Source organism: Meriones unguiculatus, chromosome 14 (genome assembly GCF_030254825.1).
Source record: "Meriones unguiculatus strain TT.TT164.6M chromosome 14, Bangor_MerUng_6.1, whole genome shotgun sequence".
NCBI lineage: Eukaryota > Metazoa > Chordata > Mammalia > Rodentia > Muridae > Meriones > Meriones unguiculatus.
Window position 1 is genome coordinate 75,913,403 of NC_083361.1, and position 19,365 is coordinate 75,932,767.

Sequence of the window (19,365 nt, forward strand, 5' to 3'; positions counted from 1 at the left end):
ATTGGAATTTAGGCCCAGTGTGGTGGCACATTGCCATTATTTCAGCACTGAGGCAGGCAAGTTCTCTGTGAGTTGGAGGCCAGCCTGATTCTAGGACAGCTAGGGCTACATGAGAGACCGTGCCTCAAAAACAAATTGATAAAGAGACTGTCTCAAAAAGAAACAATAAATAAAATAAAATTGGAATTTAGATATATCATTAACAGGAGTAATCATTTTTAATTTGGAAATCTATGCTCCTCTCCTGTTATTGTAAACAGCATTGTAGAGCAGACACTCATACAGGTAGCCAGCCTACTTTCTGCCCAAGCTTCTACATGTGTGATTTCTTTTGAAAGATGTGTGAATGTGTAGGTCTCTCATGCCTATGGGTTCTAGGTATTGAATTTGGGCCACCAGGCTTGTTAACAAGTACTTGCTGAGCCATCTTGCCAGACCTTTTGGAAGAATTTTAACAGTTTGTACAAACTATTCTACTTTGGTAGATTTTTTTTTTTTTTGTACTTGTTACTGTGCAAATCTGGCACTAGCATTAAATTAAAACCAGAGAATAAATTAATCTCTTCTTTTAAATTACAGACTTAATTCAGTGTACAAATGAGATGAATGTGAACATCCCACAGTTGGCAGACAGTTTGTTTGAAAGAACTACTAACAGTAGTTGGGTGGTGGTCTTCAAATCACTCATTACAACTCATCATTTGATGGTGTATGGAAATGAGGTAAGAACAACTTTTTTTTAAGTGTTTTGTTTGTAATTGTATGGTGTGGGAGGTTGGGCTTCAAGGGTCCAACTCAAGTCATCAGGCTTGCAGGGCAAGTACCATTACATGCTGAGACACCTTGCCAGCTTGGGAAAAACCTTTGACTGATAAGTGTATTGGTGTGATTACTGATTATTTAACTTGCTTTTCTTGTTGAAACTTTGGTGACAACTCTTGCAGCTGTATGTAGGGGCAAGTTGCATAGCCAAAAAGAAAAAACTTAGATCCTGTAAACTTGAAGAAAAATGGCAAATAAACTAGAAAGTAGAACGTAGATCAGAGCACATAAGGCTTTAATAATGAAATCAAGAAGCGAAGATAATTCCAAGCGTTAGGTTCGGTAAGCAGCATTGGTCTTCCCAGTCCTCACTTATAAACTCTGTCTGTATCTGTTTGGGTATTGTTATAGAAACTCACTGAATTTCTCTCTGACTGAATGTGGTTGTCTTGTCGTACTTTGCCTGGCAGAGGGTTATACTGTTGAGTACTAAGTGTTGTTTTTCTGAGAGAGAGTAAAGATTGTCTTCATCATAGAGATGGCATTCATTCCTGGTGCCTTTGTTGCTCTGAGGGGTGACCATAAAACCTACAGGCTCTTGAGGATTTTTCCACAGTAGCCTAGCAGTCACTGTTTTTTAACCTTAAATGAGTTTCTCAGCTACGTACAGTACTTGTAAAGTTGTGTTTAGTGAAGCTAATGTGAACTAACTGAGTGAAACTAGATAAATCTACATTGGTAAATAATTTGAAAGAAAAGATGCGGCCCAAAATGGCTCTCACATGGAGAAGGCTTTCTTGTGTGAGCACCATGGTTTTCTGACAATCTATCATTTTTTACTTATTATCTTAAGCTTTTCAGAAACTTTCCTCTTTGAGAAATACCAATGCAGTATTACTAAAATCTAGAATTAAAGAGGAATTTTCTGGCAGCTATATCGTTCCAACAAATCTAAACTCCCGGCATTTTGGTATTCCCTTCTGGTTCTTGTCTAAAAATTCTTGGGGGTGTGTGTGTGTGTTGTTGTTTGGTAGCAGTAATCATACTTAGGATATAATGCTGTATTTGGCTTGTTTGTGTGTTATGCTTATGAGAATCACCATGTTCTGAATTGTTTATCATTGTCACATAGTTGTTTTTTTTAAACTATACCCATACTGGAAATTTAGCTTTCAGATTATGCATATAATATATACCACATCGAGATTTGTTTGTAGTTTTAAACATGCTTTCTACAAGTGCTGCCTAAAATGTGTACTAGTTGATCATGCAGCAGTTTTTAAGGACATGTCCTACCCAGTCGCTTCTAAACCCATTGCAGCCATTTCATCGATCCAGTTGAAATGTTTGGGTATGCTGGCTTAAACAACGCAAAACATTTTGGCCCCAGCTACCATAATAGTTTCTATTTTTATCACAAGTGTGTTTGCTTACAGATATTCATTCTGAAGAATTTCAGTAGTTTTGTAACTAAATACAACTATAATGCCAGGCAAAGAGGCAAAGTATCAGTGCTAGTTTTCAGATGTTGTAAATGAGGCAGTAGTAGTGCAGATCAGTGTTGATAAAGGCAAAATAGAAAGTTGACTGTTCTTTCTGACAGTTGGCCAGCAGATAGGAGGAGAAAGATAGCATTTCAATGTGCTTTGTACAAACTCCTGTTTACATTTCTTCAAGCAGCTAAGATAAGTGCCTTGCTTTGCCTCCACCATCCACCCGCCCTCCTTTCTCTTTCCCTCAACTCGGTTTAATCAATTGACAACTCTGTATACTGTGAGAAGCTGTAGGTAGGGTTCCTTTATGTAGTGGTGATGGAATACCATAGAATGGTAACATGGAAAGAGATAATTTCATCCTCAGAACATTTGTTTTACCCTCAGAACAACTAGAGGAAAGCTACTATTTTGATTCATAGGGTTCATGACTATTCCTTATGATATGTAGGATAAAACCAAGGAATGCTCCCAATTGCCTCTGGTGTTAAGGTGGAGTAACCTGGATACAGGAAAATCTCTGAAGGTTGATACTGTATCATAGGGTCTTGACATGAGATGGCTAGATATTTCTATGCTATTTTTTTATTATAGCTAAGTGACTTGAGCAAGTCCTTTCTGCTTGCTTTACATTTCTTGTCAGTATTATGATACTATCATAATGACCTGTGAAATGACTTGATAGACTATAATAAAATGTTACTACAGTATGAAGGTTAGAAAATTATTTTAAAAGCCTATAAAAATGATGCTGATTATGTCATAATACCTTTATGTTTCTAAAATAGGCTGTTTCAGGATGAGGATGAAATGAGTGATTTATAAATTGCTCTTCAAAATGCTCGCTTGCCAAAGGATAGGAGCTCCACAAGGACCAAATATATCTGGGCACAGGGTCTTTTCTGAGACTGACATTCAACCAAGGACCATGTATGGATATAACCTAGAACCTCCACTCAGATGTAGCCTGTGGTAGCTCAGTAACCAATTGGTTTCCCAAAGTGAGGGGAACAGGGACTATTTCTAACAGGAACTCGATGACTGGCTCTTTGGTCTCCCCACCCCTGAAGGGAGGAGCAGTCCTTTTAGGCCACAGAGGAGGGCTTTGCAGCCAGTCCTGAAGATACCTGATAAAACAGGATCAGATGAATGGGGAGGAGGTCCCCCCCATCAGTGGACTTGGAAAGGGGCACAGTGGAGATGAGGGAGGGAGGGAGGGAGGGACTGGGAGGGAATGAGGGATCGGGACACGGCTGGGATACAGAGTTAATAAAATGTAACTGATAAAAAAAAATAAAAGAAAAAAAAAAAGAAAAAAAAATGCTCGCTTGCCAATTTGGGGTGGTCTCGTGAGCAAAATCAGAGGGTGATAGAGTAGTTTCTAGTAAGCTACTACATGTATTAAAACAGTGGGGAGGGGAAAGGGACCCTAAGAAGTGAAGTGAGAGACATTTATTTCCACCCATGTGTCTGGAGTTGTGTAGAAAGTACGGCGAGTTAGGGTAGCAGTGTACTGTGGTCATTGGAGAGCACTTTGAAAAGGTGAGCTTCTATAAATGCCAGCCTAATAGTCTCGTCTGAAGTGCCTCCCAACAGTGTTTTATATGAGGACACTAAGTACAAAGATGTCAGTGTGTTGTTAATAGAGAATTTTGGGAGGGACTAGCTATGAGTGAAACTGTTGGAATGTTGGAAAAGAAAGTAAGTACTGTATTGTATTTGTGTAAAATAATTTTTAAAAGTGTTTTATTTGTTTGAGAAAAAAGTCTTACTGTGCATTCCTGGCTTGCCTAGAACTCACCTTATAGCGCAGGCTATCCTTGAACTGTGCCAATGTCCTGACCTTTGGAATCTTAATGTACCACCATACCTAACCTACTTTTCTGCTGTAGCCAGGCCTTGCCTCCAATTCTTTATCCTCTTTGGCTCCTGAATCTTAGGAGTGCATTACACTTAGACTAAATTTCAGATAGAATATATCTATCAGTGTGTGTATACATAGTCAAAAGTATGTGGAAACTATGCCTGCTTCAGCAAAGTAGTCACCTTTGAGAAGGCAAGAAGGGAATCAGATTCAAGATTGCATTTTCAGTGGAGTCTATGATGTTGTGATTGTATCATAAACTATGAAGTGAATATTTTAATGTGTTTAATCTAGCCAGTGTGTGGGGATGTGTCTTTAGCATTCTCTTATGTGATTAGAAATATTTTATTTAAAAAAATCATAAAAACTGGGGACTTAGTAGTTCCCCCAAAATTCAGGTACAGGAGTAAAGTGCTTGCCCTGCAAGGATAAGGACCTGAGTTTGGAGCACTAGAGTCCAAGGGCTTAAGATGAGACTATGTGAAATAATTTTTGAGGTCCTGTCCTTAAAGAAAAAAAAAAAAAAGCATATAGCAGAGCTGTCGAGACAGGCCAGCAGGTGAAATCACTTGCTGCCAAGCCTGAAGATCTAAATTTGATCTTTAGAACCTGTATGGTAGAAGAACGGAACTGACTCCGAAAAGTTGTTCTCTGACCTGTACATGTGTGCCATGGCATGCCATAACACCAGCAGAATAAATGAATGAGTTAGAAAGTGCAGATCTGATCTGATTATACTTTCTTGTGTTCTACTTCGCTACAGTAAAGTCAGAATTATTGATTATAGTTTATAAATGCTTCATTCATTTAATTGTTTGAGTTTAGTATTGCAGTTATGATCAAAAAGTTGTAATAAGTATATATACTAGTGAAAATTACTATGTTTTTATGTTTGGTAATTAATGAGAGTGAGGATGGGAAATTGCAAAAAGCTTACCAAAATAAGTTAACCATCACTTTCCTCCAACTTTCAAATTCAAAGTTTGTAAAATGGCAGCACCATAATTTATTTTAATTGTTTGTTTTCCAGCGTTTCATTCAGTATTTGGCTTCAAGAAACACATTGTTTAATCTAAGCAATTTTTTGGATAAAAGTGGATTGCAAGGTAAAGACAATTTTTTTTTCTAGAAAATCAAGAGTAACCTCATATAATGATTACTGCAGCATTCAACTGTATTAACATATTGATGCTTCAAATCATGTTTTAGTGAATGTTTTTTAATATGAAATCCACATTGATTTCATTATTAGCACCAGAATCTATGAGAGTCATTACAGGATACTTCTTTGCAAATGAGGATTCTGGAGCTGGACTGCCTGGGTTTGAATTTACTTTTCACCATTTACAGCTGTGCAGACGGACTTCATCAAGTTTACTTTGTTGTTGTGTGTACAATTAGCAATGATAATAGTCCCTGCTTAGTAGTTATTATGTGCCTTAAGCTAGTTATAACTAACCCTAAAGTGCTTAGAATAATGCTGGCACATAGGAAACACTAAACAAATACTTACCTTAATTGTTAGTTCTGCTCTTTGGTTTTGTTTTATTGCAAGAAATATAGTTGACATTATACATTGTAGGGACAAAGTTGAGTATAGTAGTAATGACATTGGTAACATGGCTTTTCCTTTTTTTTTTTTTTAACTGTAAAGGGTTTTTCATTTTATATATTCATTGTATATGGCACTGTGATAGAGAACAACACTTTTACCCAAGTATAGATTGTAAGTTGAGCACTCCTACCCAATAACTCCTGTACTTCTCTTTCTAACAGGTCCCTTTTTTCATTTTGAATCTAGTGACTTTAAATCATCATGTTTTGGTTGTAGCTGTCATGTTCTTCTGTCTTAACTGGATCTGTTGTACTTATTTCGAGAACTAGGGCATTAATATTATAGACTTCAGAGCTATGATTGACTGCATAAATGATTGCTAAGCTACTTGGGAACATTAACAGTGAGGTTCAGTCTGGGAAGTATCTTCAGAGAAGGTGAGACCTATGCAGGGCTTTGAGAGGTGGAAGAGATTACTTAGTTTAAGCACACTTGTACAGCTGTATAAGCTGTGAAAGGATGTGAAATACTTAAGATTGATAGGTAAATTGAGTATGAACTGAATGTATACATGGCACTTTGGAGAACCAGGTAGTGGTAAACAAACCAAACTTAGAAGATTTTGGTGGGGTTAAATTTTGTAATGGGAAAGTTGTGTGTGTGTGTGTGTGTGTGTGTGTGTGTGTGTGTGTGTGTTGGGATGGGCATAAGAAAGTATGTGCTATAGGGAAAGCAGCCTTAGGTCAAGTTGGATCAGAGTAGATTTCAATTTTTTTGAAGCTGTTGAGACTATACTAGTCATTCCTATGTCCCACTGGCAAGTTAACGAGGGACTTTCTGGATTGTGGTTCTTACAGAGGCATAGTGAATAGAATGCAGTGTAGTCAAAGAGATTTACCCATTTGTGTGTGTGCGTGCGCGCGTGTGCATGCATGTTTGTATGCACACCTGTATGCAGGTCTGCTTGAAAGCCAGAAGAGGGCAGAGGTATCATCTCATGGAGCTGGAGGTGATTGTGATCCTCTGGATGTGAGTGCTGGGAACTCTGGTCCTCTAAGAAGAGCAAGTGATCGTAACCTCTGAGCCACCTTACTCTAGCCCCTTGTGTTTAATTTCTTTTAATAAGAGGAACATATTAAGGGGGAAATCACCCGCTTTTGTAATAAAATTATTAAAACAGATGGATAGGAAGATAGAAACTGCTTGTTTAGCATCTTATTTTGTGTTGCTTTGGTTTTTGATTTTTTTTTTTTAAACATGGTCCCAGTGTCGCTCAGGCTGGCCTGCACTTTATAGCAGTCCTTTACTTCAGCCTCTTGAATACTGGGATTATAGGCAGAACCCAAGCATATCCAGCTTTGTTTGCAGATCTTTTTAATTGCTGCTTCATAGCTCTTATTTAAGTCGGGGGGGGGGGGAGGTGGAGGCTATGCAAGCCATGGCTATAGAGCCTATAAATACACTCACTTGTTTTGTTTTGTTTTTTGTCTCAGTTACTAATTTTTATATCTTTAAGATGAAAATTAAGAGCTCAGCGGTTAAGAGTCCTGGTTATTCTTCCAAAGATCCTGAGTTCAATTCCCAGCAATCACATGGTGGCTCACAACCATCTATAATGAAATCTGGTACCCTCTTCTGGTGTACAGGTATACATGCAGCTAGAGCACTCATACATAATAAATAAATATTTTCAAAAGGTGAAAATTAAATAAATTTATTTCATTTTAATTTTTAGGTGAAAAATAAATTATTTCATCTTAATTTTTAACTTGTATTTTTAGTTTATGTGTATCAGTGTTTAGCCTGCATGTATGTCTGGGTACCATGTGTTTCCAGAGCCTATAGAGGCTGGATAAAGGTATCAGATCCCCTGGAACTGGAATTAGCTACCATGTGGATACTGGGAGTTAAGCCTGAGTTCTATGGAAGAACATCCATGCCTCTTAACCACTGAGCCGTCTTTTAAGACACAGAAATTAAGTAAATTTAGTGGTAAAGATTTCTAGATTTTATTCCTTTTATGAAGAGTAAGTTTTATTAATTATTCTTTTATTATTTATTCCTTTTATTCTTCATGAGATAGCCCAGTAGGTAAAGGTGACTATTGTTAAACCCAGCCCCTAGTTTGATTCCCAGACCCATGTGGTAGAAAGAAAGAATTCTGCGAGTTGTCCTTTGGCCGCCACATGTATGCAGGGGCCAGGAGTGCATGTGTGCGTACACGCACACTCTGTCTCACCCGGCCCTTCCTCCCTTCCTCCCTCCTCCCTTCTTTCCTTCCTTCTTTCCTCCCTTCCTCCCTCCTCCCTTCTTTCCTTCCTTCTTTCCTCCCTTCCTCCCTCCTCCCTTCTTTCCTTCCCTCTTTCCTCCCTTCCTCCCTCCTCCCTTCTTTCCTTCCTTCTTTCCTCCCTTCCTCCCTCCTCCCTTCTTTCCTTCCTTCTTTCCTTCCTTCTTTCCTTCCTTCTTTCCTTCCTTCTTTCCTTCCTCCCTCCCTTCCTTCCTTCCTTCCTCCCTTCCTCCCTTCCTTCCTTCCTCCCTCCCTTCCTTCCTTCCTTCTTTCCTTCCTTCCTTCCTTCCTCCCTCTCTCCCTTCCTTCCTCCCTTCCTCCCTTCCTCCCTTCCTCCCTTCCTCCCTCCTCCCTTCTTTCCTTCCTTCTTTCCTTCCTTCTTTCCTTCCTTCTTTCCTTCCTTCTTTCCTTCCTTCTTTCCTTCCTTCTTTCCTTCCTTCTTTCCTTCCTTCTTTCCTTCCTTCTTTCCTCCCTCCCTCCCTTCCTTCCTTCCTTCCTCCCTTCCTCCCTTCCTTCCTCCCTCCCTCCCTCCCTCCCTCCCTCCCTCCCTCCCTCTCTCCCTCTCTCCCTTCCTTCCTTCCTTCCTTCCTTCCTTCCTCCCTCCCTCTCTCCCTTCCTTCCTCCCTTCCTCCCTTCCTTCTTTCCTTCCTCCCTTCCTTCCTTCCTCCCTCCCTCCCTCCCTCCCTCCCTCCCTCCCTTCCTTCCTTCCTCCCTTCCTTCCTTCCTCCCTTCCTTCCTTCCTCCCTTCCTTCCTTCCTTCCTCCCTTCCTTCCTTCCTCCCTCCCTTCCTTCCTTCCTTCCTTCCTCCCTTCCTTCCTTCCTCCCTTCCTTCCTCCCTCCCTCCCTTCCTTCCTTCCTCCCTTCCTTCCTTCCTCCCTTCCTTCCTTCCTCCCTTCCTTCCTTCCTCCCTCCCTCCCTTCCTCCCTCCCTTCCTCCCTCCCTCCCTCCCTCCCTCCCTTCCTCCCTCCCTTCCTCCCTCCCTTCCTTCCTTCCTCCCTTCCTTCTTTCCTTCCTCCCTTCCTTCCTCCCTCCCTCCCTTCCTCCCTTCCTCCCTCCCTCCCTTCCTCCCTCCCTTCCTTCCTTCCTCCCTTCCTTCCTCCCTTCCTTCTTTCCTTCCTCCCTTCCTTCCTCCCTCCCTCCCTTCCTTCCTTCCTTCCTTCCTCCCTTCCTCCCTTCCTCCCTCCCTCCCTCCCTCCCTCCCTCCCTCCCCTCCTCCCTCCCTTCCTTCCTGCCTTCCTGCCTGCCTTCCTGCCTGCCTTCCTTCCTTCCTTCCTCCCTTCCTCCCTTCCTCCCTTCCTCCCTTCCTCCCTTCCTTCCTCCCTCCCTCCCTCCCTTCCCCATCCCTCCCTCCCTCCCTCCCTCCCTCCCTCCCTTCCTTCCTTCCTTCCTTCCTCCCTCTCTCTTTCTTTCTTCTTTCCCTTCCTTCCCTCCTTTCCTTCTTTCTTTCTAATTACTATTTTGTTCAATTTTTTTTAGTACAGGGTCAATAAACATTTGCAGATAAATGTTAATACCAAATCTAGTTGTGCATGTATGTGTGTGTTAATATTATTTTATAAAGCAGAAGATCAAGTTAAATCTGTTTGATGAAGCTGAGTTAAAAGAGACTTGCTTTTCTGGAGGAGCTAACATTTATAGATCTTGGTCCAGACAGTAGCTAAAATATAAGGTTTCTGGAATCTAAAAAAATAACACTGATAAGTTTTATGTTCCTGACCCTGATGAAACAGTATTAAGAGTAACTGATACAACTTTGGAAGGTTTTATTGAGAATATTTATGAAATTGTTTTGACTGTGCCTTCAACATACATATTGCTGTCTTTTTTACTGGGCAGTACTTTTCATCTTTCTTACAAGGTTGGCACATGTGAGTTACACTTGTCCTAAATACTACACAGCTAAAGGTTTTACAAGTATAAAAATAGAAACTTCATTTGATTTGAGGGGTGCAATTATGATTCTTTGGGTTATGTTTGAGTTCTGAGGTGTGTTGTGTTGTTCGCCCTCCAACTGCCCCATAAGGGGTTTCTGGAACTCACTCTGTAGACCAGGCTGGCCTCAAATTCAGAGATCTTCCTGCCTCTACCTCCCAAGTGCTGGGATTAAAGGGCACCACCTCCAATGATCTGAGGTTCTTAAATTATGAAAGGGAACATGTTTTTCTAACTCTTAAAAAGTAAAAGAGTAGACACGGGGTCAGAAGAAGCAAAATTGACTAATTTTTAGTGAAATTGTAAGGGAAAAGCTTTTAAAGCTATTTATAATATACCTCACTTTAAAACTGACTAAAATTTTTGAAGAAATTTAAATAACTTATTATAAATTATAATTGGTTATAATAAAATAACTTATTTAATTTGCATCATAAAGGTAGTTGATATTTTTTTGCTGTTGAATAATAAAGTTCTTTTTATAGATAAGCTTTGAATTTTAATCATTAATGAAAGCTTTCTTTTACAGGATATGATATGTCTACATTTATTAGACGGTATAGTAGATATTTAAATGAAAAAGCAGTTTCATACAGACAAGTTGCATTCGATTTCACAAAAGTGAAGAGAGGGTGAGTTATGTTTTCATTTATAATTCAAATATCTAATAATGTAAAACAGGACATTGTGAGTTATAGAACTTTACCCAGTTTTATAGTTTAAAAGTTCTATTTGTTTTTATAACAACTTTATTGAGTTATAGTTCTCATTAAAAATTCATTCTTTTGAATTTATAATTAATTTTTAGTATGTTTACAAAATGATGTGACATAACCCTACTGTGTATGGTTTCATTTCCTAGAGTTTCTTTTCTCTGCCCCAGTCCCTATCCCATGTCCACTCAGTTGATTATGTTCATCTGTTCTGTTTACCTTCAAGTTCCACATCAGTTTGAGGATTTGGTAGACAAAATAGGCAGGAATTTTAACTAGTTTGTTTGGCTCTCATGTGGCCCTGGCTGGGCATGAATTCTCAAGAGAACTGTCTGCTGCTGCCTCCTGAGTCCTGGCTTGACTTGCAGCCAGGATTATAAAAATAGGAACCAACTTAATGTGTAGTTCTGTTGGGGATTATTGCCACCTGTAGCATGTTCAGTTTTTAATAAGCATAGAATATCTTTCTGTTCCTTCCTTTACTATTTGTAGCTGGTTGTAGTTGCAAGTGCCTCTAATCTAAGGGTTGGGGAAAGGAAGGGGAATCTCCAGTTCTTTATTTTCTCTCTCTTTTTTTCTTTCCAGCTCTTTATTATTTTTCTTTCATTTTTTGAGAAGCTAAAATGCCATCATAGTACGAGAGTTGAGATGAATGTGAAAGTATGGATGCAGCAGACACTCATTGCATTGTGCGGCTGCAATAAACTTCATGTTTTTCCCTTTGCCTGCCCATTCTGAGGCATGAAAAAAGAGCTGAAGAGCACCCTGGCTGGCATGCTCACAGTGTAACTCATGACAGAGCCCCTCTTGATGTGGCTTAAGTGGCCGGGCTGGCATGCCTGCTGGTGATTCACCTGTGTTGCTCAGCTCTACACTTTATACAAAACCTAGGCATAGCTAGATAGAGGGCAAAGGGTTCTTGTGGTACAGGGAAAAGCATGGGCTCAGTTTCAGAGCAGTTATTTCAGGAGCTTGGAGCTGAGGACTCCAGGCCCTTTGGATCTTAGTCCCTGCCATTGAGGACATGCACCTGTGAACCACATGGAGGTCGATGGCTTTGGCATGACTGTAGCTCCAGGGCCAGAGCCCACAGAGTCCACATAATTTTCAAATATTATTTGTCATCCTGTGTGCAAGGAGGGGTGGAATTGGGTCTTTCCCACCCTTATGTGTGTTCAGGGATTGAATTTGGATGGCTTTTCCCAGCCAAGACCTCTTGCATGCAAAGAGTGAGTTTAATTTTGCCACATTCTGAGTACTGATATTAGTACAAGAATTAATCACACAAGTAATGTGACCAGTACTTTGATGTCTAGTAGTGTCTTATAGGCAGCTTTTTTTCCCTAGGCTAAATCTTGGTAGCTCAGTAAAGAGCCATCAAAGATGTTCTTACAGTGAGTGTGTAACATCTGCAGAAATTTCTGGTGAATGCCTTTCCATTTAAACTGCCCTGCAACTTCCATATCCTGGAGATCTAAACACAGGCTTTCTCTGTGTGTCCTTGGCTGTCCTGAAACTCACTCTGTAGACAAGGCTGGCCTCAAACCCAGAGGACTGCCTAGCGCTGGGATTAAAGGTGTGTACCACCACCTGATCTGAAGTAAAAATCTTAATAAAAATGTAGACATATACAAGACATTTGAAAGATGAAAACATCTTTTTTTTAAAAACTGTTTTAAATCAAGGAAAGTTGGTGGGTTTTAACTTTACTAACTTCTACACATTTCATATTACATATTTAGGTGCTCTGTAGAAGATTGTAGTAGAGAGGATCATATCAGGAATCTGCTTTCTTAGTTCCTATACCTTGTTCAATATACTTTTTTCCTGAATGAAACATTTTGAGAGTTAATGAGCTGAGTGGTTGCATTGGTAGGCTAAGATACAGAAGTAGAGGTGTAGAGATGCTCTGGAGTCCTCTAGAAAAGAATAAGGACTGGTGGAAATCTTTCCTACCTATGTGAAGTTGGTAATTATGAATTTGTGTCTGCCAGGTTGTGTGGCAAGATTTTTAAAATCAAAGGTTTTATTGTGCACGCTAGGCTAGCATTGTACCATTGACTGCGCCACCTCTATGGGCTTGTTTATTTGTATGTATAGATGTGAGTGAATTATTTATTTATCCAGGATTAGGAATTTGCCTGGTGACTAACTGCAAGGGAGAAAGAGGTGCAAGAAAATTTAAGTGTTTACAAGAGAATGTCTACAATAATAATATTTGTCAAAATAGTTGTATGATTAAAAAGTGATTTTCATAGAATGAGGTATCAGTTTTGTCCTTTTTCATTTGGGAGCTAAGAGGCCACTCACTTTAAAAGAGATAAAGAAGTTGAGTTGGTTGTTCATTTAGGTGTTGAGTTACACAAAAAGACCAACATACATTCAAGGCATCTGTGATGGAGAAATGTCCAAAAAGTAAAAAAGACATCAGCAAGAAGGGATTAAATTGAGAAATGATGTTGCCTGGGAAAAGTGTGATAGTTATGAAAAATAAAGACAAGCTGCAGAAAGGAATTGTGTCCTCTCAGATTCGAGCAACTGTTGTCAACCAGTGTGGTACCTGAAAGAAAACAATGTTGAACATTTGATGGATATGTTAGTGAAGCTAGCCAGAGTAAAGCAGATCAATAGCTGGCTGAGGCAGTCTAGTGTTTGTTTCATTAAACTCTCTGAGTTCCAAAAAAGCAATATTGTTACTTTTTATAACTTGTTGACAGTGTTCTTGGTATGGCTTAGATTAGAGTGACCTGATAAAAATTATATTTTGTGCGACAGATTTTCCTTGTAATTAATTTTCTTTTAAAAGCCTTTGATGTTTTAATAAGTAATGCTTCATCCCTCCCTAGTGTTAGGGGTTGTGTTTAGGACCTGGCCCATGCTAGGCTAGCACTTTGCTGCTGAGTTACTTTGCCAGAACCCTTTCCCCCATAATTATATTTTTATTGTTGTGTGAGTGCTGTAATGCCTGTGCCATGGTATGTGTGGAGCTCCCAGGAGTTGGTCCTGTTCCTGCACCCTAAATTCTGTGCATGGAACTTCGGTCCTTAGGCTTTTGCCAAAGTATTTTTATCTTTCCTCATGGCTGCGCATTGCCAGAATTTTAAAGTTTTATTTTGCAATAGACAGCTCTGGAACTTGTGATAGTAGTACTTACCTGTTTAGTGATTTCTGGCTAATTGTTTCTTTTGCTTTTAAAGAAGTACAGATCTGCCCTTTTACATACAGGAGTGATTGAGAGCCATGCCATTTCTTTTTGTCCAACTGACTGTATGATGTAACCCTTCACTTTCACTTAAAAAAGTTGTATTTTATGTGTATGGGTGTTTTGTTTGCATCTGTGTGTATATACCATTTTTGTATGACCATGGAGAGCAGAAAAGGGCTTAGGATCACCTAGATCTGTATTGCATATGGCTGTAAGCGGCCACATGGGTGCTAGGAATAGAACAGCGACCTCTGGAAGACCAGCCTGTGTGCTTAACTGCTGAGCCATCTCTCTGCATACATAGCCCTCCCCTTTGCTGCTTGCACTAGTTCCTAGCTTTTGGTTTTATTTTCTTTCTACATAATCCTTACTTGAGATTTAGAGTTCAATAACTGCTTAAGAATATGTGATATTTCATCATAGTCTTGTTTAAATAGAGAACCAAATTGGAGATTTAAGTCTTTTTTTTTTTTTCCTTAATAGGGCTGATGGAGTTATGCGAACAATGAACACAGAAAAACTTTTAAAAACTGTACCAATTATCCAAAATCAAATGGATGCACTTCTTGATTTTAATGTAAGTTGATGTACTTTTGTAATTCAAACTTTTTGAAAATTAGATCATCATAACTGGTTAGCTCTGTCCTGAAGTTTTCATAATTTTTTCACTCTATTGTATTGTTTGGTTAACAGTAGCACTTTTCTCAATTGCTAGAATTATAGGTGATACACACTACAGCAGGCAAATAGGAAAGTGCTTGATTGAAACTTTTCACAGGGATTTTAGATCTGAAAAATGTAGGGATTTCTTTGGTGTACAGATTTTTCATTGTTTCACTTTTGTTTGGTGACTCAAAGCATGACAGCTATTTAGAAATAAAAGGAGGTTCCTATGTGTTGCCCAGTGACATTGTACCCTTGGAATTTTTAAATGATGTTATTTGGGTAGTGAGTTTTGACTAAGTGTACAGCAAACTACTCATGTGTTAGTGTATTTGATTATGTATTTTATTTGGGATCTTATTTCTACCACTCTTCTCCACCTGATCCCTTTCAACACCCTAACACCAAGAAGCAGAGACAGAACGTTAATGGGGAGAGAGGGTGTTAACCTCTGTAGATTACTTCCTGCTGATTTGGGGCACTGAGTAGTTCCCTGGGGCAAGTCCAAACTTTGTCTTGTCAGGATATCTCCAACTTCTCTTTTCTCTAGATCACTTGACAAACTATTAACAGCATCAGGAGCAGAAACGAACAGGAGAAAGAGCTGTGTCTCCTCTCTTGAGGCTCTGGTCGTTTTATAACCCCTTTAGTGTCCCCTGAATTAAACTGTCTTCAGCTGGCAGAATCACACCCCTGCCAGAGCATGCACAAGGCAGATGGTCTGCTACTGTGGAGTATCTAAAGCAGGCCCATGTCCTACACCTGGGATTAAAGCAAACATGTTTATATAACATAACTGGGTTTTTAAAGACATCAGCATTCTCACTACATTTATGTGTTTCATAGACTAGAAAGCATCAAACTAATGACTAGTGACTTGAGAATCATTTTATAATTTTTTCATTTTTATATAATTAAAAACTTTGTTTTGTGACATTTGAAAATTTTCTGAAATTAAAATTTCAGTTTCCATAGTAGCACTAGTGGCATATGGACAGATTCTTGCTTGGTTTGCATACTTCTGTGTCTGTTTTTGTGTTACAGTAGTAGTGTTGGATTGAATACAGGAGAGAACATAATTCCCAGAGCCTAAAAGTCCTTCTTTATATAAAAGGAAGAAGAGCACTTTGAAGATTGGCTCTGGAAGATACAGGAAACTGGTGCATTAGAGAGCAGTTTTGTCTATATAGAAGGCTCTGTTACATGGTTTTCACTTAATACATTGTCTCTATAAAATTACTTGTTTTAGTGTCTTTTCTATTACACTTTATGAAAAATTTACTTGATCTTACTCATAGGTTTTTAGCTTTTGTAACCAGAAACACTAAGTATGGTGTGGGTTGGGGTGGGGGGTGCACACACCCTTTGTAAACCTGTAGCATTTTAATAAAGTTGTAGCTAAGAGGCTTGAGATGTAGGCGTACCTTTAACTCATTTCGAGGTAAAGGTAAATGGCATTTTCACTTTTGGTCATAATTGTAAATTATTCAAAAGTTGTTCTTTTTTTGCTGATTTTTTTTTTAACTTAGAGTTTTACAATGTTTGCCTGTAATTCTGATTGCAAGAAATCAGAAAATTCATATAAAATATATAATAGGTAAAATAAGCCCCTTTTTTCTATAAGCTGACATGTTTTAATTTATTGTATTCTAGTAAGGAATCATTTTGGCAGTGTCATTTAAAATGTGAGATGAGCTAATCTATTTTCCATTTTCCTCTAGGTTAATAGTAATGAACTTACAAATGGGGTAATAAATGCTGCCTTCATGCTCCTGTTCAAAGATGCCATTAGACTATTTGCAGCATACAATGAAGGAATTATTAATTTATTGGGTAAATACTCCGGTATCTTAGATAACTTTTTCTTTTGTGTCAGATGGATTAGTGATACTGACAGTAGTTGCTAAAGGTGCTGTGGAGTCCACTGAGACACATGTTCATTCTAAAAGTTTATTTGGAGGAAAAAGTTTTATTCCTGTTCATGTGCATACACATGTATATTCACACAAGTGGATACATTCTCATTTTTATAGCCAAAATATTTAGCTAGTTAAACTTTGTTGTTGTTTTTTTTTATTTTACATAATAGTAATTTTTGGACTGTTTCATTAATTTTTAGAAATACTTTAAATCTGTGAAACTATTGAGGTAGGATAGTAATGTTTTTTTTGGTGTTGTATTTACTTAAATGGGAAAAGCCTTTTTAAAACATTTTTCTTTTTTTTCTCTCTTTTTGTCCCGTTATTCAAGACAAGGCTTCTCTGTGTAGCCTTGGCTGTCCTAGACCAGAATAGGCTGGCCTCAAATTCACAGAGATCACCTGCCTCTGCCTCCCAGAGCAATAGGATTGCAGGCGCCACTGCGCCCAGTGAGAAAAGCCTCTTATTTTCTTTGTTTCAGGAAAAGTATTTCCACAATATTTATTCTACAGTGAACATTATATAACTAGTATGTGTGTGTGTGTGTGTGTGTGTGTATATATATATATATACATATACAATTTTTTTCTTCTAAATTTGAGGCGCATGTATGTGTGGTGCCGGGGATTATTAAGGCTTTTTGAATGTTGAGATTATGCTTTATCACTGAGCTGTATCCCTAGCCCTTAAACCTAACTTTGAAACCAGTAATTTTTTTTTAAGCCAGCCAGTCATCATTTGGCGGGGGGTTACCTTTAAGTAATTTTAAGAATTTGTGATTGTAAGAAATCTTACCTTCTTACATACCAAGATGTATTTTGAAATAGTTGTTTTGCATATAAATCTTCTTTTTAAAGATTCACTTATTTAATTTGTGTTAATGTTTGTATGAATCTCTATTATGCTGTGTGTATGATCGGGTGTTTGTGGAGGCCAGATAGGTCCCCTGGAGCTGGAGCTGCAGGCAGTTGTGAGTTAGGAGTAGAAAAGCCATGACAAAAAGTGCCATGGTATTTAGTATCAGACACCAAGTATTTTTATTCTAGTATGCCCCCTTTCTTTAGATAGTTTATTTAAATGTGGTTTTCATAGACTAGGATAACACAAATATATGAAGGGGTACTTCAAAACTGAACAGATACAGCTGTGAAAATCGTGGTCTTCAACTTCTTGATTTGCAAATGTGAAGCTCTGTATTGGACTTTGATTCAAATTTGCTTCAAGTATCCAAACAGCACTAATTTTTGTTATAGGTTGTCCTTTGAGAGAATTGTCACATTTTTGGAGATACTGTCTAGTCTTTTCTTTTTCGGGAAACTTTTAGTTTTTTGTTTTTCATTTTTTTTGTTTGTTTTGTCATTAAATAAGAGCATTTTCATATTTCTTTGGGCAGAAAAATATTTTGATATGAAAAAGAACCAGTGCAAAGAAGGTCTTGATATCTATAAGAAGTTCCTGACTAGGATGACAAGAATCTCAGAGTTTCTGAAGGTTGCAGAGGTAAGCTGTCTTGAAAGACCTTATACTTTTGTTTATATGTATGGATTTTGAAGAAATCATTACCCAAATGAAAGAAGTAATTTCAATATAAAAAAGTGTATATCAAGTAATATTAATATGCACTATTGTTTTGCTAAATGGTATTGTGACAATAGTGAATAAAATACGTGTTGTATATTGAATTTATATGAGATGATGAAAGTAATCAACTTTTGCACTGCATACATCTTTACAAAATAAGAATGTGTATGATTGTGGCAGTGATGTCTGTGTTTAGAATTAGCCATTCATTTTTGAAGGCTTATTCTGTTGGTGGTGGTGGGAAAGGCTGAAGGTCAGCCTAAGTTCTTCCTTCAGACAGGCCTGCAACTGGAGCCACGTAATTCAGTGTTTTTTTTTTCTACACAGTGAATTTTATATACTTATTGAATATGAAAAGGCTATATGATAATATAATTTTGTAAATCTCTTAAAAGTAGTTTTTATGAAATTGGCATAGAAGACAGTTGTAATTTTTACAGGCATCTTTTATGTTAGCAGAGACAGTTCAGAAAGTTCTTTATGAAAATCTTTACCCTCTTTCTTTACCCTATATTCATCACTGTTAGAAATGCCCCCTCTTTAGAATATTTCAGTCACTTAGATTAAAGTAATTATTCTGCAACTACCAAGATAGTGACTCTAGGCATTGTTATCCTTGTGATGGTTTATTCTTTAGCAAATGAAATGACCTTGTTGTTTTATGATGCCCATACAAATTTGTTTTGATTCAGAAAGTCTTTCAAGGGAGAAATCTGGTTTCTGCTTATTTCCTCAGTACTAGTCACATATTAAAACTTTAAGGAGGCAGGGTTTAATTTGTTGACTTTCCTTTATGATCTCTTATTCTTTGTATTTGGTGGCTACAGTTATTGTCATGCATTTTAAGCCAGCCCGTAGTTAAGGTTGCAGGTTTGACACCAATGGAATGTATTATCTGTTCATGTGATCTAAAATATATGATAGATTCTGCTGAAAAATGTTATGAGACTGTCTTTGGGCTTGCAGTGTTATTAAAGGTTTTAGTTCTTAAAATAAAGGAACAGTAATCTCTTGGAATGTGTTCTAAGGGAGCAGTTGTCTCAGTCTGAGGGATGAGCTGTTAATATCTAAATATGAATGAGTTAAGACTTTTTACTGACTTTATTCTGAAACTCTTAAAAGTTGAGAAAAAGGACTAGGATTAGAAAATAAACCATAGTCAAGGGAGAAATACAGGTTTCTAATTTGAGCCCTCAAATACATAGGAAGATATTTGTGTTTGTAATTTTTTTTGTTGGCAGTTATCTAATGCCTCAACACCATGAAGAATATGTTGAGGTTTTTGTGGAGGTAGTTATATCCTGGCTAAATATCACTTGACATTTATGAAAAATCTGGAACAGAGTTTTAAAATATGTGTATTTTATTTGTGTTTGGGCCACTTGAGTGCT

The 19,365-nt window shown here is 38.1% G+C and overlaps 1 protein-coding gene across 24 annotated transcripts in view; it reads left to right on the forward strand.

The window, feature by feature from the left end:
* The window catches only part of Picalm (phosphatidylinositol binding clathrin assembly protein), a 130,439-nt gene that overhangs the window by 30,667 nt on the left and 80,407 nt on the right, over positions 1 to 19,365 (forward strand). For all 24 annotated transcript variants that reach the window (XR_009585621.1, XM_060367505.1, XM_021644047.2 and 21 more), the window contains exons 2-7: positions 580 to 722; positions 5,150 to 5,225; positions 10,423 to 10,525; positions 14,295 to 14,388; positions 16,196 to 16,307; positions 17,787 to 17,893. Coding sequence is in view for 23 of the 24 variants with exons in the window: in XM_060367505.1 (XP_060223488.1) it covers positions 580 to 722; positions 5,150 to 5,225; positions 10,423 to 10,525; positions 14,295 to 14,388; positions 16,196 to 16,307; positions 17,787 to 17,893 (635 nt within the window). In the remaining variant the exon portion in view is untranslated. The remainder of the gene's footprint in view (positions 1 to 579; positions 723 to 5,149; positions 5,226 to 10,422; positions 10,526 to 14,294; positions 14,389 to 16,195; positions 16,308 to 17,786; positions 17,894 to 19,365) is intronic.